The sequence below is a fragment of the Loxodonta africana genome, chromosome 8, assembly GCF_030014295.1.
Source record: "Loxodonta africana isolate mLoxAfr1 chromosome 8, mLoxAfr1.hap2, whole genome shotgun sequence".
NCBI classification, from domain to species: Eukaryota; Metazoa; Chordata; class Mammalia; order Proboscidea; family Elephantidae; genus Loxodonta; species Loxodonta africana.
In genome coordinates, this window is record NC_087349.1 from 9,911,425 (window position 1) to 9,938,450 (window position 27,026).

At 41.7% G+C, this 27,026-nt stretch overlaps 1 protein-coding gene across 3 annotated transcripts in view; it reads left to right on the forward strand.

The window, feature by feature from the left end:
- The window catches only part of KDM7A (lysine demethylase 7A), a 78,531-nt gene extending 51,785 nt beyond the window's left edge, over positions 1–26,746 (forward strand). For 2 of the 3 annotated variants that reach the window (XM_064289650.1, XM_064289651.1), the window contains 13 exons: positions 1,491–1,578; positions 2,781–2,887; positions 9,744–9,835; positions 12,533–12,622; positions 16,407–16,616; positions 17,837–17,970; positions 18,152–18,306; positions 19,521–19,618; positions 20,204–20,352; positions 20,486–20,697; positions 21,994–22,079; positions 22,590–22,863; positions 23,416–26,746. In XM_064289650.1, coding sequence (XP_064145720.1) covers positions 1,491–1,578; positions 2,781–2,887; positions 9,744–9,835; positions 12,533–12,622; positions 16,407–16,616; positions 17,837–17,970; positions 18,152–18,306; positions 19,521–19,618; positions 20,204–20,352; positions 20,486–20,697; positions 21,994–22,079; positions 22,590–22,863; positions 23,416–23,510 — 1,790 coding nt within the window. In that variant the 3' untranslated portion in view covers positions 23,511–26,746. The remainder of the gene's footprint in view (positions 1–1,490; positions 1,579–2,780; positions 2,888–9,743; positions 9,836–12,532; positions 12,623–16,406; positions 16,617–17,836; positions 17,971–18,151; positions 18,307–19,520; positions 19,619–20,203; positions 20,353–20,485; positions 20,698–21,993; positions 22,080–22,589; positions 22,864–23,415) is intronic. The other variant, XM_064289649.1, reaches the window with a different exon arrangement.
- The last annotated feature ends 280 nt before the right edge of the window (positions 26,747–27,026 follow it).

Below are 27,026 nucleotides of genomic sequence, written 5' to 3' on the forward strand. Positions count from 1 at the left end.
CTTACATACAAATTCAACTTAAAGACACACTTAGGAACAGAACCCCTTTGTCATTGGGGACTGCATCTAGTTGTATTTCTGGAAAGTTGTGTCAAAACCATGTATAAAATACTTTTAGACACATGCTATAGTTTCTAGGCTCAGACAGTTACAAACAAGTTTTGCACATGTATGAAGGCCCAGAGATACTGAAGGTTCTGAGTGATACAGGACAATTCCTTACTGGGTGGCTCTCTCCTGCAGGCTGCCCCCCCCAACCCTTGCTCATGAAATGCCACAGTGACAATCAGAAAGGCCCCCACACTTTCCAAGACGCCCTCCACCAGCAGGTCTGTCTCTGTGAGAACCACTTGTCTATAGGATTTGTAGCAGACTCAGGCACACTGCTGATTTTTTACTTCAGAGCCAAGTTCAAGGCTTTGTCCCTTTAAGCATACAAATGGCCACCACTTAAAAGTCAGACAGGTTTTTTATATTGTGTTATGGTACAATGAGGGGTCAAGAAGTGAAAAACGAAAGGGAATTTGTGTATTTTAAACACAGATTTTTACTTGCAGGTATGTGTGTATGTGTATTTACTTTATATGAAGCCTTTATTTGAAGTCCATGGACAGTTTCTTTAAGAAGTTAGGCATCTCTTAGAAATGATTCCCACATTGAAGCATTTTTTATGGGCAAACAAGGTATCACGGCTTACGGTCATAGGACCATAATCCAAAAAACCCATTGCCGTCAAGTCTATTCCCACTCACAGCGACTCTATAGTACAGAAGTAGAGCTGCCCCATAGGGTTTCCAAGGCTATAATCTTGACAGAAGCAGACTGCCACATCTTCATCCCGAGGAGTGGCTGGTGAGTTCAAACTACTGACCTTTCGGTTACCAGCCAAGTACTTAACCACTGCGCCACCAGGGCCCTTTCATGGGACCGTAAAAAAAAACAGAAATGAACCAATTGCCGTCAAGTTGATTCCGACTGCCAGGACCATCACCCTCCATGATTCAGTGTGAGAGAGCTGCCTTTCCCTCCTGGAGTCAGGTCGCCATGGGGGTAGGGTCTTCGGATGCCTCCGGCCCCTTCAGGATGACACCTCCAGGTGACGCACTGTCCAGTCCCCTGTCCACTTGTGGGGCGTGTGCTCTCCTAACCCAACCAGTGTAACTTGTCTCAGATCCTTAAAGGCAGTTGTGCTTTTAAACTAACAGAAGCAACTGCAGTCACAAAACCCTTCGCTTCGTTGTCTAATTGGATCAGTGTCTTCGTTTCCTCAGCAGTCAGCGCAAAGCCTGGCATGTAACAGGCGTTTAATAAATATTGGAATGAACGAATCTCTGGACTGTAATGGCCACTAACGCCCCTAGCACTGGTGTGTGAAGTGGATGGATAGATGTTGACGTGTCGAGCTACTTAATTGCTTCACAGGTAGACAGCACATTCTTTTGGCTTAAATATTGAAAAACCGCTGATTTATGTACTTTTCCCCGTTGCAGGGTGGATTCATGCTGTGCTCACTTCTCAGGACTGTATGGCTTTTGGGGGGAACTTCCTGCACAACCTCAACATTGGCATGCAGCTCAGGTTTGTGTCAGCGGTATTTAAAGGGTGTTTGTCCTTTCTTAAATGGGACAGCCTTTAAAAGTGTCAAAAAAAATAAATATGCAACACATTTTAATTGAGAGTCCAAGGAGATAGGCCCAGAGAAACAACTAGCAACAGGAGCTTTTTGCAGCAGTATTATGTTGTAAGATTTTGTCAGGGAGAGACCTTAATGCATTTCAAGTCTAGAATGAAAAAAATAATTTATTCAGCTTGAGACTAAATATCTGCCTAAACTTCAAGAATTGTGCGAAAACGCCTGTGCTGTCCTGTGGCCATGGTCACGGTGCGGGGAGTAAGGCCACACGTGCTAGAGCACAGCTGCCCCTGTCGGAGTGGTCGTCAGAACTCCTGCCTCACTTTGCTGTGGGTGAGGGACGCACAGCACTGCCTGCCCCCTCTGTGTGAGAATGTGGCCTCTGGGTAACTCTGTTCCCTGGTGGCCTGATTAGGGTAGAGAGCTACTCATGGTTAAGAGTGGTTCCTGATTGAGAAACTGTGTCAGACTGGGAGAGAGAGAAGCACCCAGCAGGAAACCAGCTCTTTGGACTTCCCTGAACGAAGCACCTCTGTAACTGGCCGTGCCTCTTGTGGGAACCCTGGAAGCTGTGCGTCTGTGAAGAGATGGTGGCTCCTGTGGGCCTGTAGCTTTAAGCTGGGTGCGTGGATCTCATCTTTGTGAACCTGAGCTGTCACTGGACCACTGCAGGGATCCCACAGAAGAGTAACACAGCAGCCAGCCGTGGGTCCTGCCTTCTCACCTTCTGAGTCGATCAGCACCGCACGGGTCTTGTGAGCCGAAATGCTGAGAAGAGCCTAATGTGCCCCAACCCCTGGGTAGTGTGGCCAGTTGTCCTACACAGAGAGCTGTTTTCTTCACACACAGTTTTATTTATTATGGTAGAGCCCTCATAAAATTCCTTCTGGTTAAACTGGTGTACACCTAAGGTGTGGTCTTCTGTGAAGCCCAGTGTAATTCTGAAGTCCCCTGTCAGATTTCATAACACCAGAACCTGGACGAGATCACAGTTCAGTGTTGTCCAAGTGTGGTGGTGTAAGTACTAGACAGTACTTGGTTGGCCTTATATATCATGGTCTACTTCTTTTATTTTCCTTAAGTTGGTTACCTACATTTAATTTTGAAATGTGAATATTAAATACCTCTTCAAATCATATTCCTTTAGGTGTTACGAGATGGAAAAAAGGCTAAAAACACCAGATCTTTTCAAATTCCCTTTCTTTGAAGCCATATGTTGGTTCGTAGCCAAAAACTTACTGGAAACCCTGAAAGGTAATTAATAGTTTGTACATTTTGTTGTACGTGTGTTGCATGGCGTTTGTAAATTCACTAACCATCATCTAACAGAAAGAGAAGGTGTGGCCGTCACCCCATTTTGTTTTTTAAATACACCGTTCCGCTTCCAAGAATCTGTTTAGCAGATTAGAGTCTCTAGTTTACAGCCTCACAAACCTCTGTTCTTCAAGTCAGCTCTCTGAAGAGCTGCATCCAGACAACAGAGGGGATGTTTGAAAACGTTCTTCTCACTCAGTGAAATGCTCCCAGGCATTTGCCTTGAAGACTTGAGATAATACTTTTCTGTTCTGAGAGATTGAGAACAGGAAATTCTGTTCAGGACCGTTATGCTGGCTAGTGTGAGTCACTTGTTAGTGAACAATCTGAAGGCATGTCAGTTTATGATTCTGTAATGGAAGAAAAATGTTTTCTGAACATCCCTCTATTTCAACTCAAAGCTATTTTTTGGAATGTGGGACTTCAGATTTGGGTGTTCTTACATTTCAATGTAACAATCTCTGAGCTGTCAAGCTGGAGACTGTCATTTCTGTCTCTGCTTTTCACATACTTCTGCCAGTGAGAATACAGAGTTCAGTATGTCTGGTTTCGTATTGTCTAGCACAGTTAGTTAGTAATGCTACTATTGTAACAGATATACGTAGACTAAACAGTAAAGTCTGTCCTGAACATATGTTTCTTTTTCCATTTATAAGTTACACTAGAAAAAAAAATGCAAAATGAAGAAACAACAGATAATTTACCTCTCAGAGTAACGTGCACAGAACTAAAATAATAACACCCATTTATAGTTTCTTTCCTTAAAAAAAAAGAAAAAAAAGACTCTCTCTTTGAGTGGAAGGAAGGAACAATAGACCCCAACCTCACGCCATGCAGTGCAGCATAGAGGTAGGTGTTTTGGTGGTAGCAGCGCGGGTGTGCCTGAGGAAGGTAGGATCTCATGGATGAGGAGGAACAGGTTCCTTCTTCACAAGACCAGTCTCTGTTCCAGAACTGGATCCTCCAGTGACTGACTCGTGCAGTGTTCGTGGGTATTTTCCGTGGCTGCAGGAATGTAACAGTGTACCATTGCCGTATGTAGTTTATAAGAAAATACTGGACAGTAAGGGTCGTTTTCTTCCTATCTGACCAAGTACAAGCCTGGGAAAGCAGGAACACGTATAAGTACTTCTAAAATGACTATAAATGTCTTCGTTTTCTGGAAATAAAACCCAGCTACTGAATGCACCAGTTAAGAGGTTGGCGATTCTATACTCAGTTCAGAGCACATTCTACCATCTCCCTCTCCTTTTGTCCCAGAATGTCCACATCCCTGTCTTACAGTAGCTAGGAGAAACTGCCCACTCATACACATGTAAACTCGTGCACGCACACACACGCATACACACACACACACACACCCTGGGGTGAGGCACGGTCTTTTCTCCTGATGTCTAAGAGGGGCTCATCAATCTACTTTTTAGAGCCAATTAAGAGTTCATCTGAAAGATAAAATCTTGCTGTCAAAAGCCACAAATTGCTTAGTCTTAGAATAACCACTTAGTCTTTGTTTTTGGCCATCAAGGTTTCAGAAATACTGAGGTCTCATTGTAAGCATGATCCTATACATTAAAGACTCTTTTAAAACATTACTATAAAAGGATATTTGTAGGTCAAATCTAAGATATTGTCAATTTATCAGCCAGGATACCTGACTGTACTAGTGATTCAGTCCAATCCCACAAAGACTTGAGTATTTTAAAGCCAAATGGTTAGTATGCCTGTTGTCATCAGCCTGGACATTCATCTGGGAGACAGGAATGATCTTGTCACCTCACGTGCTGTTGCCGTTCATCCCTAAATTTTTACTTTCCATTTCGCCCTAGTATTTGCCACCACCTGAACTGTTACAAGCCTTGTGTGATGTGCTAAGTGAGAGTGGACTATTGAAAACTCTTAACTGTGTTTCATGTCAGTAATAGTAAAACAACCTATTTTGGATTTGTGTGAGTAGATCAGCCTCTGAGCAGAAGTGAAGTATTTTCCTTTTGTTTCAACATACCTGAATTTTGGACCACATCTAATATATTTCGTTTGGGTTTTAGATAATCATGATTTGGTTAAAACACCTGAACGGACATTTTTAGAGAGTGTGTGTGTTACAGCCATGAAGTACGTGACGTGTGCCGATAATGGAATGGATCACACTACAGATCTCACGTATACGTTCTTGTGCAACCACTCATGTAACCTCTACTCAAGTTAGGCAAAAAGAGCCTTTTCATGACCTTAGAAACCCCTGTTTACCTCTCTGGTACACCCTCCGGTCTTCCTCCTAGAGATAACTACATCCTGACTTCGGAGATAATCCTTTTTTTTTTTTTCTTTCAGCTTTATCACCTATGGCATGAGCTAACGTAGTTTAATTTTGTCCAGTTTTGAACTTCTTATGAATAGATTCACGCAGACATTCTTTTGTGACCTGTCTTTTACAAGCATCATGTTTGTGAGATTCATCCATATTCTGTGTGTAGTTGTAGTTCTTTCTTCATTTTTCATTTCTGAGTATTCTGTTGTATGAATATGCCACCATTTATATACCTATTCCACAAATGAGGACATTTTGGGGTTGTTTTCAGTTTGGGGCAGTCATGGAAAATGTTGCTAAGAAGTTCTTACCTGTTGTCACCTAGTGCCAGGAGTTATTCCAGAGAACAGACCCATGAGTGAATTGCGTGGTCATAGAGCTTACTAGATGATGCCACTTGGTTTCCCAAAGTTGTGGTACCACTCTACAGTCCCCTGGCGGGGTGTGAGATGCCCACGGCCCCACCCCAGGCTGGTGCTTGTAATCATCAGATTTTAATGTTTGCAGATATGATGAATGTGTAGTAGTATTTCTTCTGCTTTTAATGTGCATTTCCCTGATTGTTAATGCAATTGAGCATTTTTTCATATGCTCACTGACCTTTTGGATGTCCTCTTCATTGAAGTGCCTATTCAAGTCTTTTGCCCTTATTTGAATTTGGTTGTTTCTTTCTATACTGATTTATAGAAAATTTCTATATATTCTGGATTCTGGTTCTTTTAGTGCTTTTTGTACCGTTTGAGACGTTATCCCAAAGTCATGCAGATAATCTTCTAGAAGCTTCTACAGTTTTGCAGTTTTCCATTTTGGTCTTTAACTCATTTGGAATTGATTTTTTGGTGGGTGCTGTTAAAATGAAAAAGTTGCCATTGATTGGACTTTGACACATGGTGACACCATGTGTGTCAGAGTACAGCTGTGTTCCATAGGGTTTTCGGTGGCTGGTTTTTATAAGTAGATCTCCAGGCCTTTCTTCCAAGGTGACTCTGGGTAGCTTGAACCTCCAGTTTTTCAGTTAGCAACTAAGCGTCTTAACTGTTTGCACTACCAAGGAACTCCAGTTGGTGTAAGGAGGGGTATATTGCTATTTGTTTTCTTATAAATACCCGGTTATCCCTGCACCATATTTTGAATAGTCCATTCTTTCTCTGTTCCTGGCAGCACCACTTTTGTCCTATACCGTGTGTTGACATAGGTGCAGGTCCTGGGATAGATGGCCCTTTCTGTTCCCTTAGTCTGTTAGCCTGTCTTCACACCAACCACACTGTCCATTAGCATTCTGGTAAGACTTGATACCTGGCAGGCCCTTCTACCTTATTCTTCAAGTGTGCCTTGGTCTTTTTTGCCCTTTCACTCCTATAAAAATTTTTGAGTTAGTTTATCACAAGTTGATCCTCCTACCCACCAACCCACCCCCCAAAATGCAAGCAATCAAATAATCAAAAACTTGCTGGAATTTTCATTTGGATCACATTGAATCTGTCCTGGTAAAATTCTACATCATTAGATCTTTAATGTCCTTCACAGTTTTATTTTTTTTATATATATGTACATATATCTTTTTTTTTCTAAACCTGACACATACGTCTCTTACTAGATTTATTTCCAGGTACTTCATACTTTCTGGTGGTCTTATAAATGACATATGTATCATTACTAGGTATGAAATTATAAAATAAAACAATATATATCACTATTTTATATAAAATTATATACGTATGATTGAACCATTTGAAATAGCTGTTTTCCGTAGGTCAAAAATGGTCAAATATTGGCAGTTCCGTGTGGTTCCAGCTAATAACCATGTGATGCTGGAATATAGAAACAGTTAATTTTTATACTGATTTTGTATCTACAAACTTGTTGAAAATTCTTGTTGATTCTAATAATTTATCTGAGGATTATTTTAGGTTCTTTAATACACAGTTACATCCTACTTGAGTAATGGCAGCTTTATTCCTTTCCAGCCCTTATATCTTTTATTTATCCTTCTTGCTTTGCTGGGTTGGCTAGGGCCTCCAGGGCAATGTTGAAAAGAAGTGGTGAAGGTGTTCGTTTACATATTGTATAGTATGTCTTGTTTCCAGACTCAGAGGGGAAGCTTTCAACCTTCCACTATTAAATATTATGTTTGCTGTAGGCATTTTGTTGACAACTTTTATCAAGTTTCGTCTATTCTAAAAGGTTAAAAGGTTGGAATTTTTCTTGTTTAAAATCATCATTGGTAGTTGAATTTTACCAAAAGCTTTTCCATCGTATATTAGATAGTCCTGTGTGGTTTTTTCTTTTAACCTGTTGTTTTATTGGTTACAGTAATTGATTTTCTACTATTTAACCAACCTTGGTCTTGATATATTACCATTTTTATATACTAATACATTAGAATATTATTTATATTATATATTTTTACATATTTATACTATACAATATGTACAGGTAGAAATATATTTACATAAATATAATCTTTGTGTGTTTTATCTCTTTTATCACTGTGTTATGAGTATAACTGGCCTATAATTTTGCCTTCTCATGCTGTCCTCCTTAGATTTTGGTATGAAGGTTATGCTAGCGTCAGAAAAAAAAAAGTTGGGAGTTTTTCTTCTTTCTCTGTTCTCTGGAAAAGTTTGTGTATGATTGGAACGATTTCCTTCTTGAATCTTGGTAGAACTCACTAATGTGGCCTTTTGATCTATAGTTTTCTTTGTGGGAATGTTTTTTGACTACTGAGTCAGCTTCTTTCATGATGATAAGACTATTCAGGTTCTCTAGTTTGTATTGAGTCCATTTTGATCTTTCTAGAAATATGTCCATTTCATCTGGTTTTTTACATTTGTGGGCATAATGTTGTTTATGTTATTCTTTTAACTGTTTAATGTCTATACCATTTGTAGTGATGACTCTTCTCATTCTTGATATTGGGCACTTGTGCTATTTTCTCTTTTTACCAGTTTTATCTTTTTAAAGAACTTGTTTGAGATTTGTTAATCCTCTCTATTTTCTGTTTCGTTAATTTTCACCCTACCGTTATGGTTTTTGCCCTAATTTTTCTCCTTTTTGTCGTTTTGTTTTTTAACTTCTTAGTGAGTTCTTGACTCATTAATCTTTAGCCTTCTTTTCTAACATAAGCATTTAAGGCTATGTGTTTTTATGGCAGTAGGTCACACATTTTGATACAGTGTTTTCGTTATTGTCTGACCAAAATATTTTCTTATTTCCAGCATGCTTTTCCTTTAACCTAAACATTACTTAATAGTCTATTTCTTAATTTCCGAACATATGTGTTTTGTCTAGGTATCCTTTTTTTTTTTTTTACTGATTTCTGTGTTGATTTGTAGCTTAATTGTTTTGTGGTTAATGAATATACTATGTATGATTTAGATCCTTGGACATATGTTGAGACATGTTCATGGCCCAGGGTTATGGATAGTTTTTGTGTATGTTTGAAAAGGATGTGTATTCTGCAGTTGCTAGTTGCAGTATTTATGGCCATTGAATCAAGTTTGTAAACTGCATTGTTCTTACTGGACACATGCCTCCTGATTCTTTTGTTGAACCCTCTTAGTCTGTCATCTGTTAAGAGAAATGTGTTTAAAATCTTCTGCCGTGATTGTGGAGCTGCTTTATTTCTCCTTGTAGTTCTGTCTAGTTATTGCTTTCAGTGTTTTCCAGGCTATGTTACTAAGTTCCTACAAATTTTAAATGGTTATAATGTTTTTCTGGCAAATCGAATTATTTTATCGTTATGAAATGAATGACCCTTTATTAATGACGGTCTGTTAATATAACTACACCACTTTTCTTTTGAAAGCCTTGTATCTTTTCTCCATCTTTTTGTTTTAAACTGTTCTATATTTTTTATATGTTATGTATGTATTTTGAGTTTACCAGTGGTCCCCAGATTACGAATGAGTTCCATTCCCAAGTCTGCCTTTAAGTTGAATTTGTACATAAGTTGGAACAGTTAGGCAGGGTTCGTATCTAACATCAGTTAGTCAAATGTTTGTCTTAGTATATCATATGTAGTGTACCTTTCCATGCATAAAAAACATTAAAGAAACATTTCCAGATACACTAAAACATCTTAACATAATAATACATTGATAATAATAATGTTTTAATGTGTGTCGCAAAGTAGCGCCCATTTGTTATTACAAACCATTATATGTATCTCAAATTCTTAATATAATAGGCTTTTTGGGGGTTAGTTCGTAACTACGGGTTGTGCCTGTATTTTTAAATCCAGTGGGACGGTCTTTTCACAGGAACATTTAGTATAATTACATTTAAAGTGATTTTGTTTCCTTTTCTTTATTGTCTTTTGAATCTCTCGCTTTTTATCCATTTTTTTTCTTTCTTTTAATTACATAGGTTGATCTTTTTTTTTCAGTGGTTCATCAGAATCTAAAATCAATCCCTTTATCTTCTTCCCAGACACTCTCAGGCCCTCAGATCTCTAACTCCTTTCCCCACCCCACTTCATTCCTGCAGAGCTGAGAGAAGATGGTTTCCAGCCTCCGACTTACCTGGTGCGGGGAGTGAAAGCCCTGCACACTGCTTTAAAATTGTGGATGAAAAAAGAAGTAAGTCGTTTCCCTGGGTAAAATCATAGTTATTTTTTAAGGTGGCAAGATGAGGAGAACAGTCCTTGTTCTGGCAGCAGTTGTGAGTGGCAGTAGTCGAGGAAATGGAATTACGCTTTAAATGCAGCCTGCATTTTATTATGCAGTATAGTATACAAGGGGGCTGGGTTATCTTTATATTTAGGAGAATAAAGTACACATTTCTCTGATCCGTAATCTGGAAAAGAAGGTAATTCAAGTATATCTAGGGTATTGACTAAGACATTCTTGTATTTTTAAGCAAATAACGTGCACCCTCTACATTTGTTTGTCAACTTCACCCTCATGGCGCTGCTATGCCAATTTTTTTTTTACATGTTGCTGTAAAACATAGGCAAACAAACATAGAAGGTGTGCGTTATTTCCCTAAAAACAGTGTAACGTGCTAAGCACTGTGCTAAGTCTTTATATGCATCATCTGATTTAATTCCCAAAGCAACTGTATGAGATCTGGGTGCTGTTTTTTCCCCATTGTACAGATGGGAAAGCTGAGGTTCTAGGAGTATGAGTAACTTGCCCAAGATAACTGGCTGAGCTGGGACTTGAACCTAGCTCTCTGCAGTTGCAAAGCCTGTGGTCTTAGCCATTCTGCAAGACTTACATGAAAGGAAAGGAAAGGAGAGTTGAAGCTTCAGACATGAACTTTTGATTTTCACTAAAATCTTGTCCAATTGTTTGCATTTGAATCTCACCACCTTCAAGAGGTCATCCCAGGTCTCCACCTGGAATGAATATTTACTTCCCTTTACTTACACTTCCAGAGCATATTTCTTGTGCCAGTGTAATAAGACTTAAAAGCCATATGTGTAAAGTGGTGTGTCCATGTCTCCCTGAAGATCTGGGAGCTCTCGAAGAGTAGGGACTGATGCCCTCATCTGCATTGCCCCATGGAACTGCACACAACGCTTTGATGAGTGATAAGTCTGTGAGCCAATGAAAATACATTTTCTTACTAACTTCTTGAATGTCCACTTGAAGTAAAAATCTTCCTCCTTAGAGGTATTGGGAGACAGTAACTAATCAGTTATCTTCCCAGTAATTTTCCACTCTTTTCACTTTGTTATCCTTACATTACATACCCAGTGATCCAAAGAACTGTGGATGGATTCAGAAAATAAAAACCACGTCTTCCACTGTCAAAGACTTCACCGTCTGAATGAGAACCAGAGACAAACACATGAAAAATTATATAGCAAAATAAAAACAAAAGATACATTGTGAAAACTGTAATTCATTGCCTGCTGAAGGCTTTCCACTAGTGTTCTCAAACGTGTGTTTACATCTGCATTGCCTTTAGAACTTTTTAAAAATAAAACCTCTGGGTCCTCCCCTAGAGGTTCTGATATAGTAGCTATAGAATCTGGACCTCTGTTCATAACAACCTTTATGGATGATTTTGGTGCATATACCAAAATTTGCTATAAATAATAAATACTGTTAACATGTTACAGTACAGTAATTTATTGAAATGCATTTTTTTTTTTTTTAAAGCATGATGCTTATATTTAACTGTTAAATTTGCTCTAAATTGAGAAGCAGCTTAGCATCATGGCTAAGAGCGTGGCATCTGGAGTCAGATGTTTGCAATAAAATCTCAGCTTTGCCCCTAATAAACTAGCCTTGTGACCTTGGACCTAACGCCTGCTACGGTTTCCTCAATTGTGAGATGGGGTAAAAGTGGTATCTTTTTCATAGTGTTGTTGGAAGGGTTAAATGAGTTGTACTTGTAAAGGTCTTGGAACAGTAGCTTGCCTGGCACATAGTTAGCACTTGATGCTGCTTGTTGTTATTAGTTTATTTTAACCAACTATGCAAAAACCAAAGAAAAGGTGTAAAGTGAAAGTAGAAACCAGAATGCTGAGTGTGTCTGAAGAACCAAATGTTCTCAGATGTAGAGATGTTGGAAATGGGCATAATAAATAATGACAGTAGTTAGCAGTAGTTCAATAGATATGTAGCTCGTCAACTAATTCCTCTTCCTGTTGATGGGATCTTATTCCTGTTTTGCCTTTGACTCTGAAAAGAAAAAACGAGTTTGCAAAAATTTGTTCAAATTAGACTTCTCATGAGTCTTGGTAGACATCATGGTAATTAATGGATTAAAGCTAACTGCCCCACTAGTGGGACAAGTTGAAATCATATGCCATTGGATAGGACTCTGTCTTAGGCTGGGTTCTCTAGAGCAGCAAAACTGGTAAAGCATATAAATATATATAGAGAGAGATTTATATCAAGGAAATGGTTCACATGATTGTAGAGGCTGAAATGTCCCAAGTCTGTGGATCAGGATAGAGGCATCCATTGATTCACATAGTTGCAGGGGTTGGTGAACCCAAGATGGACAGGTCGGAGAGCAGGGCTCTTGCTCACAGGCTGTGAAGATTGTTGAACCCCAAGATTGGCAGATAAGCTGCTAGCTCAAGTACTCAATACAAAGCAAAATTCAGCGTCAGAGAAGTCAACCTGCAGCCCAGTCTAAGGGTTTTATAAGTTAAGGAGAATCTCCTCAGGTGCCATTATACCAACTACATGAGCTCTAAGACCTGGCTGAGCAAGAGACACCACGTATGTAGCTATGCTTATAAAATCTAGAGAACCCAAAGGTCACTTCTATTAAGGTATAAGTAACTTTGGCTTTCTTTGTTAATTCAAATACAGCTTGTGTCTGAACATGCCTTTGAAATTCCAGACAATGTTAGACCTGGACATCTTATTAAAGAGCTTTCTAAAGTAATTCGAGCAATAGAGGTAAGTGTAGAAACTGTCATGTAAATGCTTGATTGCGTCTTTTTGGAGAAACAAATGGTCCAATTAGTTTCACCTTTCCAGAGATGAATACTAAGTAGAGAAGGAGAAAAATGTGAGGTGAGTGAGGAGCGCTTGGTGAAGCTGTGTGGCAAGGGGATGGTATTGGTGGGGTGGGGCAAGGAGAGCCACTTGACTGAAAATATTAAAGCCACTTGGTTAGAAAACCACTTTTTTGTCAAAAGCTTATAAAATCTGTGATTAGGTGTTACTACTTCATAATTAGGACCTATCCTAGTATTTGGAAACCCTGGTGGTGTAGTGGTTAAGTGCTACAGCCGCTAACCAAAAGGTCGGCAGTTCAGATTCACCAGGCGCTCCTTGGAAACTCTATGGGGCAGTTCTTCTCTGTCCTGTAGGGTCACTATGAGTTGGAATCGACTCGACGGCAGTGGATAGATCCTAGTATTGAAGAAAGGGCATTATAATTAAAGTCATTCTTGAAAAAGGTGGTTCTGTTAGTGTGTAGCTTGAATTGACAGGAAATTAAGTGGAAGGATGGAGCCCAGCTGGAAATTTAAGAACTTAAATTAGGGCCGTGTTTGAAATATAGACAGAGGTACCATATTTTTATGCAAATAACACGCGCCTTCTACTTTTGTCTGTCAACCATGCTGTCTCCTCGCAAGGTATCTTTGTAAGCATGCTATGCAAATTTTGTTTTGCAGCAGCATGTAAAAAACATTGGTATAGCAGCACTTATGAAAATATCTTGTGGTGGGGAGGGCACGGTTGGCAAACGTAAAAGGTGCACGTTGTTTGCGTAAAAATGCAGTATACATCTAAGATCTTAAAGTGCTGTATTTAATATCCATGTAATTCTCAGTTGTGTTCAGATGTTTTCTGTTTTTAAAGAGTGATGATAATTACATATAAATGGATTTAGTATGAAAAGCCATATAATATATATGATCTTAAATATGTATGTAAATAAATACATACATAAATTTCATGCACCAAAACTAAGAATCAATCCAGTAACGAAGGTGTGGGTCTATATGAGAAAACTATAAATCCTCACTGAGGGAAGTATAGCAATAGCTACATAAGTGGAGTCTCATTTCTGAAAATATGCCAACCCTAAATTAATATTACAAATTTAAAGTGGTAAAATACACCTGGAAGAATAATTGGACAAAAATAGCCAAGGATATATATTTTTTTTTTTTAATTTGAGGGTAGGGAGTGTAGAAGGTAGCTAGATGGCCAGTAGAAAAATGTGTAAAGGAAATGAACAGGCATTTCACTAGAGAAGAAATGGAAATGGCCAACCCAATAAAAATATGAAAAATGTTCTCAAATTGTGAAAAAATGTTCAACCACACTTTGCCATCTGTGATTTCATATAATCAGTTACCACGGTTTTATGAGATTCAAGTAAAAGATGATGTCAGGTATCTGGGAAATGTGTTGGGGAATAGCCGCACTCGTGCCCTCCTGGGGGAAGTGTAGATTAGTTTCTGCTTCTAATGGCCTCTCCCTTGACCTCGCTGTTCCACTCTACCTAGTAAATAAGGGGATTCCAGTTACACTTGGTAGATGGAACACACCTTCTTACCACCACCACCTCTTGGAACTAAAATGGCAGTAAAAGAATAGAAAAGACATTCCCAAGGACAGAGAATGATAGAGACGAAACCTCCAGCACAATTTTGGAAACTGGAAAGCAGCTGAACAAGTGGTAGTTGACTCAGCAGACCAGCAAGAGTGGAAACCAGGGTGGACAGTGGGGGAAGGCTGGGTGCTGGTTGATTTGTACAGCAGAACCTTCAGTGAGCTCAGAAGTGGGGACACTAGGTCCCTCTCAATATGAGAATGGAGGTGGGATTGAAAACAGGGATGACAAATCAATTTACGAAGCAAATAGATCTCCAGATCCCCTCCTTAACACCTGCAGAGAACTAGAGGTTTACTTGTTCTGAGAGGTTGAACCTGAGACTGTGAGCTTTGGGACATGGGGCTTAGCTGAGGGCACATGGGTAGTACCATCCTGAAAACCAGAGGACAAGTGACGTCTACATAGTGAATGACTCTTCTTCCACTTGGCTACCAGCACACTGGCAGCCTGGTGGGTGGGAGCAGATCAGTAAGGCCTTTGATGGCTTCTCCAGGCTCCAAGAGCAGCCAGTCCAGGGTGGGTCTGGAAAAGGCAAGGCTGCAGGGGTAGGGTGGCCAGAGTCAGCAGATAAAAATTCCGTTAGATTTTAATTTTACATAAACAATGATGATTTTTAGTATAACTGTGGAGCCCTGATTAAGGGCTAAGTTGCTAACCAAAAGGTCTGCAGTTCAAATCTACCAACTGCTCCTTGAAAACTATATGGGGCAGATCTGCTCTATCCTAAAGGGTCACTATGAGTTGAAATCAACTCAACAGCAGTGAGTTCAATGGGTGTCTTAAATGCTGCATAGGGCATACTCTTTGTTGTTTATCTGAAACCCAAATGTAGCTCAGCATCCTGTGCTTTATCTGGCAATCCTATTCAGGAGGGGTATCTCCAAAAAAAAAAAAATAATAATAAAATTGCTAAGATCACCTAAAGCATTTGAATGCTTGCATTCTTCTGCAGATAATTTTGGAATCAATTAGTGGAAAGTACATAAAAAACAAAGCAGATGGAAAATGAGGCTGCTTTTTTTTATAAACTCAAGGGGAAATCAAAGGATGTAAGAAAGGAAATGTAATGATAGTATATGTCACATGGTGCTGGGCTGTAAACAGTTTTTACGGAGTGCAATTTAAACTCTGAATATTGAAGGACGGCAGCGTGTGCATGTTTGGGAGAGGCCTCATCCTGTAGGAAGTGTGTAATGGCTGAAACTGAAAAACCAAGAAATACTATAAACATCTTTTTTAGAAATTTGGAGGTACCTTTGAACCAAAACTATCCTATGACACCATCATTAAATTGAACAACTGTTTAGACCAATTAATAATGTTTTCTTCGAGCATTATGCCCTTATTAAAAAAAAATGAGCATAAACTGACAACCATTCATCTAAAGCGGCAATGAGGACTTAAGGGGCAGAGAGCTTAAGTTAGCGGTAAAGAAGCCCTCTGGGTGGAGATAGTGGGAATGTGACACCGTGTGAAGTAGGTAACCAGTGTCACTGAGCTGTTCGTATAGAAATTGGGAATAGATGTATGTTTGGTTGTGTATATCGCCACCAAAAATAAAGAAATTCTATATATATACGCGCACACATGTATACAAAGAAGTTTGAAAGCAAATAACTGCAAACAACACACTGGCACTCAGAGCTGCAGTGGCTGCCTCAGGAGATGGGGAGAACGGACTGCTGATTTCCCTGATGGACCTTCTAAAGGGTTTCGTTTCTAAAACAACACGTATGTGTGACTGTGACTTAAAAAATAATTGCTGATTATTGATCACAAACATGTATGTGAAACAATTTTTGTCATAGGAAAAACTGGAAGCAGCCTAAATAGTTACTGGCAAATATTATTAGGTCAATACATTGTGCTAGATCCACCAAAAGCTTTTCAAAATGATACTGAAAACCGAGGAAATAGGTTCACAGTATATTACGTGAAGGAGAGGAGGGAAGAAAGGTCTCAGCAAAACAATTTGAGTCTTATGGTTTGTTATTTTCTGTTTGTATGATGAAATGGAATGGCCTTTGTTTTCTAGAATATTTTTATGGCTGATTATTCAGACAGGTATGTAGCCTTGCCATAAAAATACCCTGAATTTAATTCTTAAAGGAGGAAAACGGCAAACCAGTTAAATCTCAGGGAATTCCTACCGTGTGTCCAGTCTCACGATCCTCAAATGAAGCAACTTCCCCACACCATTCCCGACGGAAGATGCGGAAACTTCGAGACCATACTGTCCGAACTCCTTCTAACCTCGACATCTTGGAGCTCCACACGAGGGAGGTCCTGAAAAGACTAGAGATGTGTCCGTGGGAAGAGGTGAGTATTGTGCTCCATGAGGGCAAAAAGATATGTTGTTCTTCAGAGGTCTTCAAGGGCATAGTGAAAGGAGGAAGAGCCTGCTTGTCCTGTGGTCGACCTTTGCCCTCACATTGTAGGAGTCCACTGTAGTTACACCTGTGGCAGGTGATGCTTGCTCTTCCCAGGTGCCAGTGTAGAGGCAGGAGGAGACTGTTTCCATGTGCTGCCTGTTGACTGCGTATTTGCCAAGGGCTGTGGGTGTGCTCGTCTGGGCTCTGGAGAAGATACCAGAGTGAGCGCCACTAACGCGCCTGCCCTGGTGACGTGTCGTTCAGGCTGAGGTTGGCAGGGTGGGGAGACAGAGACCTGTGAGAATGTAATTTCAGATACTAGCCAGTGCTGTAAAGGAAGCCAGAAGAGTAGGGCACCAGTACAAGAGGGCGCGGGGTGGCCAGTACTTTAGCTGGAGTGGTCAGCGCCTCCCAGGAGTTGACATCTGAGCCGACAGTTAAATCAGGGAAGGAGTCAGGTCACCACAGAGATTCGAGAAACAGCATTGCGGGCAGAGGGGAGAACACGTGCAGAAATCCTGTTCTTGAACCAGCAGCATCGGCAGCTCCTGGGGGATTGTGGAAATGTGGAAAGGAGACTCCTTAGGAAGAGGACAGGCAGGAATGTACAGGAGAAAGCTAGGGGTGTCTCTGAATTTAAAATATTTAAGCAAGTTATATAAAAATTAATTTCATATAAGTCTGTGTATATTGTTTGAAGATTTTGTTGTTGTTCTAAACCTGTTTAACCCACAGATGTCTGGGGAAAGGTTTGGCTTATTTTGAAAGGTTCTAGTCATAATTAAGAGAAAATATTGCTACAAAAAGGCAGTGGTTTTTCTGTATGAAGAACCCTCTGCTGTTGACCCACGCTGCCCCGGAGTGGCCTGTGTCCCTGTGGCAGTAGGTTGTCCCTGTGTACTGCTGGCGGTACTATGAGAGGACTGGAGTGGGTTAGGGTGGGCGTGAAGTGGGCAGCAACCACACCCCAAAAGGAAGAGACAAGGGGGAGAGGGTGGGCGATGGCCAAGAGGTGGAACCCTGTCACCCCCTGGGCCTGGGCCCCTGGAGGACCTGGCTGCTGCACGTCCTAGCCGAGAAGGAGGGCGGGGCATCTGCTGCTGTCCTTGGGTCTGGCAGGTGTGTTTGAGGGCAGAGGCTGAGTAAGTTCTGCGTTTATACTTTCAGGACATCTTGAGCTCTAAACTGAATGGAAAATTCAACAAACATCTCCAACCGTCTTCCACGGTTCCTGACTGGAGAGCGAAAGATAACGACCTGCGTTTACTGCTGACTAACGGAAGGATAATTAAGTATGTAAAGTAGGTCTCAGTGGCAAACTGGTTAGTTTTCAGTGGACTCCTTTTGTTGGTTTAATCCCTCTCCAGACTATTCCACAGCCAGCTGGAGTGTGGGCACAGTGTCTCTGTAATGGGGGGAGGGGAAACCGGCACGGAGTCCGCACTGTTTCCTGACTTGATGATTCTTCTCCCTCTGATGTAGAGATGAGAGACAGCCCTTCACAGATACAAGTCTTTATACAGCAGATAGTGAAAGTGAAGAGGATAAAAGGAGGACAAAAAAGACAAAAATGAAGATAGAAGAGAGTTCAGGACTAGAAGGGGTGGAGAGCGAAGAACCCCAAACACCACTTAACAGTACGTCTAACGGCCATTGGGGAGGTCTCTACATTACTGTGTAATAATCTGTAAAGTAACTTGCTCATGTTAAGCTTCTGAAATTAGTCAGGGGATGGAAACTGTTGGTGTCTCTGATGCTCTTGAAGAATCTGAAGTGTTTCTGAGTGGTTCCTCCCTTCGGGTCATGTCTACCCTGCAACCACATGCAGTAGTGCCCAGGGAAGCTTCGGCAAAGGGCGCCTGGCCGGGTTATGACACCACGTCACAGCGTCACAGGGCTGTGGAAGGGTCACACAGCTGGCCTCTCCTCCAGATTCAGCTGCCAGTTTAATGGACTCTACTGATTTCACGTGTCATTTTCGCTAAAGCTTGTATGGTTTTCAGACTTGGGAAACAACTGGTTGATTTGAAGCTCTGAGTAATCCACAGGTGGTGGTTTATTTGATTGCCTGTTGACAAGACTGCCTCTCCTTGGATTCTAGTTGGTCATCATCAGTGTGGCAAATAACACCTCCTCCTCCTTGAGATCTGACTTCATTGAATGAAGTCTTAATTTCTCAAAGTGTCACAGGGTCTCCGTATCCCCTTCTGTTTCAAAAAGTAGTCAAAATGGAAACGATGGTACCTGACAGTTAAATGGTCCAGATAAGTAACATTTATTTAAGCATGTTGAATACATCATTGACGGCCAATTCCAGGTAGACCTTCCATTGCTGTGGTTGGCTGCTCTGCCTTTGTGCACACGCCAGGGAACACCAATTTACAGTTGCTGGGGGCTGTGCTCGTGGGGGAGAAAGGCAGAGCTAAGCCCTGCTTAGAAGCTTGTTGAGCTCATGTCCTACTTGAACACTTTTTAGCTTAGGAGAGCTCTCTCGTTTTCTGTTGAGATCACTAATGCAGAAGGGGACATGAAAAACATAGCTAACTGTACTTTAGGAGGTTTATGCTGGAAAGAAATGTAAAAGAGTCAACCCAACTCAAATAAGGAATGTAATCACATTCAGTAGATACCACACATGTTTCAAGAACATACTTCAGCCTGTATTTTAATCAATTAGGAGAGAGACTTTGGGAAGGAAAAAAAGAGATGAAGTCAATGAAGAAAGCAGTGGGGCAGGTGTAGAGCAGGCGAGATGGAAAGAGCTAGGGAAGCTGGATGGACTTCAGAGACCCCCTGGTCCGTGAATTCTGACGACTTTCTCTTTCTCATTTGTGCCCTCCCTCTTTCTCAGGGTTTTTTACAAGTGTGAAGTCAGAACTCAGGAATAGATCATCAGAATATTCTGATATTTCTGATTCAGAAGACTCTGGACCCGATTGCACTGCACTGGTATGCCCGGAACCCCATGGTCTTTGCGCTGGTGGGCGGAGAGATGGGACCCATTTATCCTGACCTCGAGTGAAAGCAAATGACAGCTTCCCCAAAGTCTCTAACTTCTGTAGCACAGGCTCTTCCCCCATCCCGTGACTGGTTGCATTTTTTTTTTCTAATAATTTTTATTGTGTTTTTGGTGGTTTATACAGCAGTTTAAGTTCCTATTCAACAATTTCTGTACAGATCGTTCAGTGACTGGTTACATTCTCATTATTTCATTCTGGTTTGACTGTTTGCATTTGATGAATGTAACTCTTATCTGTTTTGGGATGGGGTGGTGGGAGAGACTCCTACGTACCCTGTTCTCATAGGTTATATTTCATTTGACCTTAAAGAAAACCTATATACTGTGTGTTTATTAGTGGTTTATGCTACTGCAGTTACTGGAGATGAGATGATCTTTTTTTTATGAAGTACAGAAATGATTCCATAGTAATTTAGATTCTAAGTTTTCCTGATGGATAAAATCTTTTTTATTGTTGTTGTTAGTTTGTACAGACATATGTAACTTTGCTTCTATTTAATTATTTATTATCTCAGAAAAATAATTTTACCACTGAAGAGTCTGAAAGTTCAGGCGATGAGAAGAAACAGGAAATCACGTCCAACTTTAAGGAGGAGTCTAATGTGATGAGGAACTTCCTTCAAAAGACCCAGGAGCCATCTAGAAGTGAAATTCCAATTAAAAGGTGGGCCTGTCGATGGTGGTGGTCTTATTGCACTGTGATGCCACGTTATGAGAACATTTTTTTAGTTTTAGATTTTACCAGACATTTCACCAGAGGAAACTAGGCGCTTGTCTTCCGGTTCTCTGCTCTTCAGGGACTGTCCTACCTCGACCAGCACAGAGGAAGAAGCCATCCAGGGCATGCTGTCTATGGCAGGGCTGTACTATTCCGCCTGCTCCCAGAGGCCGGTGTGGAGTGCAGACAATGCTGCCACAGAGAGAGACGCAGTCCAGGATGCCAGCAGCTGCCACAGCAGTGACCGCGAGGCCAGGCCACTGTGTCGTTTTGACAAACCCGTGGGGTGTGGTAAGAAACACAAACCCTCAGTCCCTGTAAAGCAGCTGAAAAGCTCCATAATCCTGGTTTAGGTCAGAGGGCATAAGTAAGGACTGTTTATTGAGCATGTTTCATTGGAAACGCTGTTAAGAATACTGGCCAGAAATCACATAGTGCCGCAAGTTGCAAGTTGTGTAAGGATTCAAGTGTAAGGACCCAAACCGGGAGTTGTCTGGGGCTGAGGAGCCGCTGTTGCACAAAGGTAGGAGTTAGCCCTCTCACCAGCAGTGAAGCTGATCCTGGGGGAGGAGTGTTTCCGTGTCTGGAATGATCTGCTAAGCCTGAGCAAGCCACTCTTCCTCCTGTTATGGGGGACAGTTTCTTTCTGATTGCGTGGGTCTCTCTCCTACTTGAAAAGGAAGTATTAGGAAAGAGAGCGACTCCACAGCAGCGTCCGTCCGTGGTCCCCACAGCGTTGGCGTCTCTGTGCCTTCAGAGTTGGAGTGTCTGGAGGACTGGGGAGAAGACGGTGCTACATTAAAACCAACTGCCTGTAGTGACCATTGTGTTCCTTCCCGTGTGGTTGGGAGCTCCACATCCATTTCACTTAATTCTTGAACCCCACCCTCGTTTTACAACTGAAAAGAAAAAGACCTAGTGAAGCTCATTTAACTTGCCTACACTCACACAGCTGTTACTCAGTGGTGTTGGAATTTGAACCCAGCCCAAGACCGTCTGACCCCAAATCTTTGCTTACTGTATAAGAGGAAACTGAGATTCAGAGAGGTTAAGTAACTTGCCTCAAGTTGCGTTGGTAATAAAATAGAGGAGCGCAAATTCAGACCTGGGTTTGTCTGTCTTGCCATTGCTCCTTTCTGTCTCCCCATAATCTCTTCGGTTTCTTGAAAAGAAAGCTTTTATGGAAATGCTGCAAATTTCAGGCAAATATTTGCCTTTATTCTATATGGAAAAATAGACCATTTCTAGAGAGCACGTATTGTGTTTGCTTTGATACCTATGACAGATGGCCGTAGAATTTGACTCTAGGTCCTCCAGCCTCTAGCTCAAAACCTGTCATAGGAAGGCAGTCTTTGAGAGAACTGAAAGAGTTAGCACGATAGGGAGTGAGCTGCTGCTGCCGTTTTCCTTTTGAGGTGGGGGAGGAGTGTGGTGAAGGTATATGAGTAAATGTTTAAAGGGTAGTTAACATACTTAACTTTAAATAGAAAGTCAAAGTAAAATTGCCGTGAATTTTAAGCATAAGGCTAACTTGGTTCTTTAAGGTCAAATTTGCGTGAAGCTGATTGAATGAAAACTTCTCTTTAGGACACCAGGTTAAGACTGAAGATCAAGGTGTGAGGACCTCTTCTTGGATTAAACAGTTTGACACAACTTCCAGATTTAACCCTCAGGTATATTTAAGGTTTGAAATGTTAAAAGGAGATTCAGAATTGTCATCAACTTTGTTATTGTTTTTGTTTTTTTAAACGGCAACCAGTTATCAACCACTAGATCCAGGAAGCCACAAAACCACAACTAAATGCCCGTTTTTAGGAATTCTGAGATAATGAATTGTGCAAGGCCCACAAATAGAATGTGATCTAGAGAACAGAGCCTGCCGGGGTCTGGTTAGAGTAGGCATCAGAGAGGGAGGGCACCATGGCGGGCCAGGTCACCCCTGATGTCTACATTGCTTTCTCTCTCTGGTTTTTATTTTTGTCCTAAGTTATGATGCAGCTTCAGGAGTTGACTCCTTCACAACCCTTAGATTTCCAGAATGAGGTAGCCATCAGGAGGACGAGCTAATACATGTCAAGAAAAGCAGACTTCAGTCATCTGTGTCCTCTGTCTCTGGGCAGGTAATAACCTCCCTCATCTTCCAGAACATAAGAATGCAGCCTGTTCCCTTCCCTCTTCCTCAGGACCTAAGTAGAGGCCAGAAAGGCATCAAGAAGGAAGGCTCCTCGGAACTCCTCCAGAGGGCACAGAGCAGGAACCACGTGGACAGTAGCGGGTCGGGCCTTCCAAGCGGGAAGTGTGCGCAGAACTCAAGCTTGGTTCCGGGGCCCTGCCAGGTCAGCAGCGGCAGCCTCAGCCCGGAAAGGCCAGGTGGTGAAACTTCCTTGTCAGTGCCCCTCCACCCCACCAAGAGACCTGCGTCGAACCCACCACCTATCAGCAACCAGGCAACTAAAGGTAACGTCCACCTTTCATGGGGCGATGAAGTGTGCCCTGACTGTGCGTGATGGCTGGAGCGGCTGTTGGACATAGCCCTGTACTCGCCCGGGTTGCTTACCACCAAAGGTGTTGCAGATGGCACTGTGACGGCAGTGCCCAGGCCACTGAGGGACTGGAAGAAGGACGCCTAGCAGGGCGCTGAGGATGGGGCAGCGTTCTGGAGGAGGAAACGGGAGGGTACTTAGGGGTTACCTGGCTGAGTTGGGGGAAATGACAGGATAGTCGGCACTAGGGGCTGGGGAGGCAGCTGACACGTGACAAGGTGTGCAGCAGTATCGGAGGACTTGCGTTTCTGCAGCGCAGTGCGGCCAGTACGCAGGCAAGTGGACATGAAGGGAGGCCTGTGAGTCCCGTGGTACGGTGAGATGGGTCCAAGAGTGCAGGTTCCAAGTGCAAATCGGTCCATTCATGACTCCTGAGAGATGGCACAGCGCTCCCTTAAAAATGGAGTCTTCCTGAGGCTGTCCCCAAAGCTGCTTTTGACTTCATATTGCTGTCGCTGTCTTGTAGGTAAACGTCCAAAAAAAGGAATGGCCACAGCCAAACAGCGTCTCGGGAAGATCCTCAAGCTGAACCGAAATGGCCACGCCCGCTTCTTTGTGTGACGTGGCTACTGGTGTGGCCACTCTTCCCCGGAGCCCGTGGGGACAGGAGCCTGGCGCTGGCCGCCCGCCTGAGATGCGCATGTCCAGTAGAGAACACTGCCCGGGAACAAGTGACCCGATGCTGCATTTTCACTGTGCCACACCCACTCAGCAATAACCGCTCGGACCTGCTGGGGAGAAGGAGGACGAGGGAGAACCTTAAACGAGACCTTGAACTGGAAAGGGCCTCGTGTCAGGGCTTGAATTTCATTTTGTTGTTGGTAGTGTCTTGATTTATTTTCAGTGGTAAGGTAAAGAATTATCGATAATTTATTTAACAGATTTTTTTTTTAAGTTAACAGCCTTTAAATTCTTTCTTTTTTAAAGCTATTTATTTGGAAGATTTTTGGAGAAATATCTCACTAATTTAGATTTAAGAATGTGAAGGTTTTTAAATTATTTTTGATAGCGTGTGTGTTACATGTGGGGAAGAGCCACGGTAACAGTAACTAGTCTGGACTCTTAAATTTGCTATTCAGGTTAAAGTCTTAAACAGGGATTTGATGCATTAATTATTTTAAATTAAGATGTATATGAAAATCATTTTATTTTATATATTTCATGTGTTTTTTATAAGCTATTAGCTTCGCTTTTGCTAACTTCCAAGGTGCATACTGTTATCCAGGTCTATTCCCTTACACCCCTTCCCTCTGCACCCGCCACCGTCCTGCCGGACCCAGCAGGACTCCTTTTTGCAGGAAAAACACTTTCATAGCCAGCATGTGAGAACCACGTAAAAGATTCCACGCATCTCATTTCGTTTGACCTTGCCGTTTTCTCCTAAATACGAAAAATAGGCCTCTGGCATTTTCATTTCTGCTGATGATACATGGGTCCCAAAGAGAACAGCTTTAACACCTTTTTCCTCCTTGTGGGAAAAGTATTATAAGTTTGGTTAAATTGTCATGTTTATAGTTTTTCAAACTACATTTGTAACGACTACAGTAGACCTTCTTTATAGTGCTGGTATGGGGGGATAGGACTGACACCTGCCGCCTAGGCTATACTTTGTGACACTTCGATGCGGTGTACCTGACTTGGTGGAAGATATGAGTTGACTTGGTAGAATCAAACCTGCATAATAATATGCCGTAATATAATAGGATTATACTCTATTAAGTTGTATAGAAGCAAACACGTTGGAGTAGATCTTGTGTGCGTGCGTGTGTGCAGTTTTTTGTTTCTTACCCTCTCAAGAATGATTTAAGATGTGGATTTGGAGTGAAATGGGTGCTTCTTGCAGTGTCTTCCAGCAGCCCTGACTTAACCGTGTGCATTGCGGTTACAGTCTGGTTGAGCTTTAGGGTATCATCGATCTCCTTGATACATAGTTTTTACTAAATGCCAGTTTTCAGTTGCTTGTAATAGCTTCCATTTTCCTCCCGCACCCCTGTGGCTTAAAAATAAGTGCTTTCTGAGTATAGAGTCTAGAGATGACACCTGATTCTGACTCTACAGCATTTTATAAGTTCCTACAAAGAACATACAGGCAAATAAGATTAAATTTATTTTTATGGAGAAGAAATAGGGCCATACTATGGATTTGTCTTTTTGTACTCAGCAAGGTGGCTGGGTTTTCCCTTCTGTATTAAACATCCCCTGAAGAGGTAGGAAAGAAAATCGAGGCCATCACCTTCCATGGTTGTATCCAGATACGTGTTTTCAGAGAGAAATAGTTCCTACTCTGTCTCCATTTCAGTATTTCATGGAATAAATCTCAAATAGCTTGTGAGTTAATTAGCTTTTTGGCCCGGAGTGACCTGGCTGGCTCTGGACCTTATCTGGTGTCAGGAAGAAGATTCTCCATAGAAACGCCAAGTGTGTAAAAGGCCTGCTGGACCACTGTCTGCACGAGGCCAGAACGCGGGGAGGGGACCGTCAGCCTTTTGATTGGCCGTCTTCTCTCGCAGTGTCCAGAATTTGGGTCTGACTGATCTCACCCACCTTCCCCGTATACTGCCTCACTGTGGTGTTTTGGTTTTACGTAGACACTGTTTTAGCATTATGGCACACGTTTGTTGTTCAGTTGTTTTGTTTTAAGAAATAACCATTTCTTTTCCTAGTACATCATGATCTGGGTTCTTTACATTATTCACAGCTCTCAGTATTTCTAGTTATCTGACTTTTCTTCCTTTAGCCGTAAAAATGGAAATAAAAATTTATTTTTATGGATTAAAATTGTAGCCAGTATCCACCCTGTGTACTCAGGTCGGTAAATGCTAATTTTGAGTAGCCAGTACATGGAATTTTCAAGTGAAGGTGCTGTGGATTCATCTTTGGCAGTTTTAGCCCATTAACTGGCTGAGTGAGAAGACTTGGCGTAAGGTAACGTAACCACTATCACAGATTATACCTCTTTTCTGAGTTGGTGGAAATGCAGCCCTGGACCTGGTGACTCTCCTAGTCAGACTTTCCGGAGTCTGGCTGTGATGTGTCCTTTCTTCTCTCATGGAGAGGACTGGGCGTGGAGGTGACGGCAGTGTCTGGCTGGACTGTGATAGATGGCCTTCCGTCTGTCCCTCAGTCGCATTTGTAAACAGTACTACCACACAGCACAAAAGGAAGACAGCAGGGACAGCGTTTCACCAGTTATAAGCAAGCACATATCTGAGCTAAGAATCCTGACTTAGCGTATGCAGTTCCAACAGTAGCAGTAGGTAACACTTGTCCTGTATTCTAGTGAGCGACTTCTGTTTCCATGGGTCACTGTACTGTAACTCACAACGTCACAGAATCTTACGCTGCCCGGTACCGAGTAATAAATTCAACAGTACAGAAGCGGCAGTTTTATAATAGCATAGCATCCTATAATACAGTGAACTTTTTAAGCATTAGTTAATTTTTAAAGCATATAAAATTGGAAATTAGCACCAAAATCATCTTATGAACTCAGAGAGGAAACACACCCATTTTTATCACTAATTAAATACTGAGCTTAAATGCTGTTCTATTTTTTAATCCTGATTAATTGCTTTTGCAATGAACTCTTTTGTATTGATTCATTTGAGATCTGCAGGTGCTTGTCAGATACCCACCGCGTGCTCAGAACAGGTGCCCAGCACTACCCGGTCTGCGGAGGGTGTGGAGGTGAAGCCGTAGCCTCTCCCTGGGAGGCATCTTCTCCAGGAGATAAGCAGTATTTGTTTCACGTTCATTCATTAAAAAAAAAAAAAAAACAATTTTATTAGTACCAACTAGATATTCAGTGGTAGAAGTGGAAGTAAAAAGGACCTGAGTGGTTTTTTTTTTTTTTAAGAAACATTTCAAACGTTAATTTCATGTTGGTCATTGAGGGGCCTGTGTGTCATGGAAGGGAGCAGAAGACCAGGCGTCTGTCCAAATTCTGCCGCTTACGTTATCAGCTACGTGCCCTTGAATTAGTCACTCTTCTCCAGCCCTGGCGTTCCCATTTGTAAGCTTGGCTAAAAATGCTTACAATGGTAAACAGTTAAGAAAAATACATAGAAAGGCATTCCT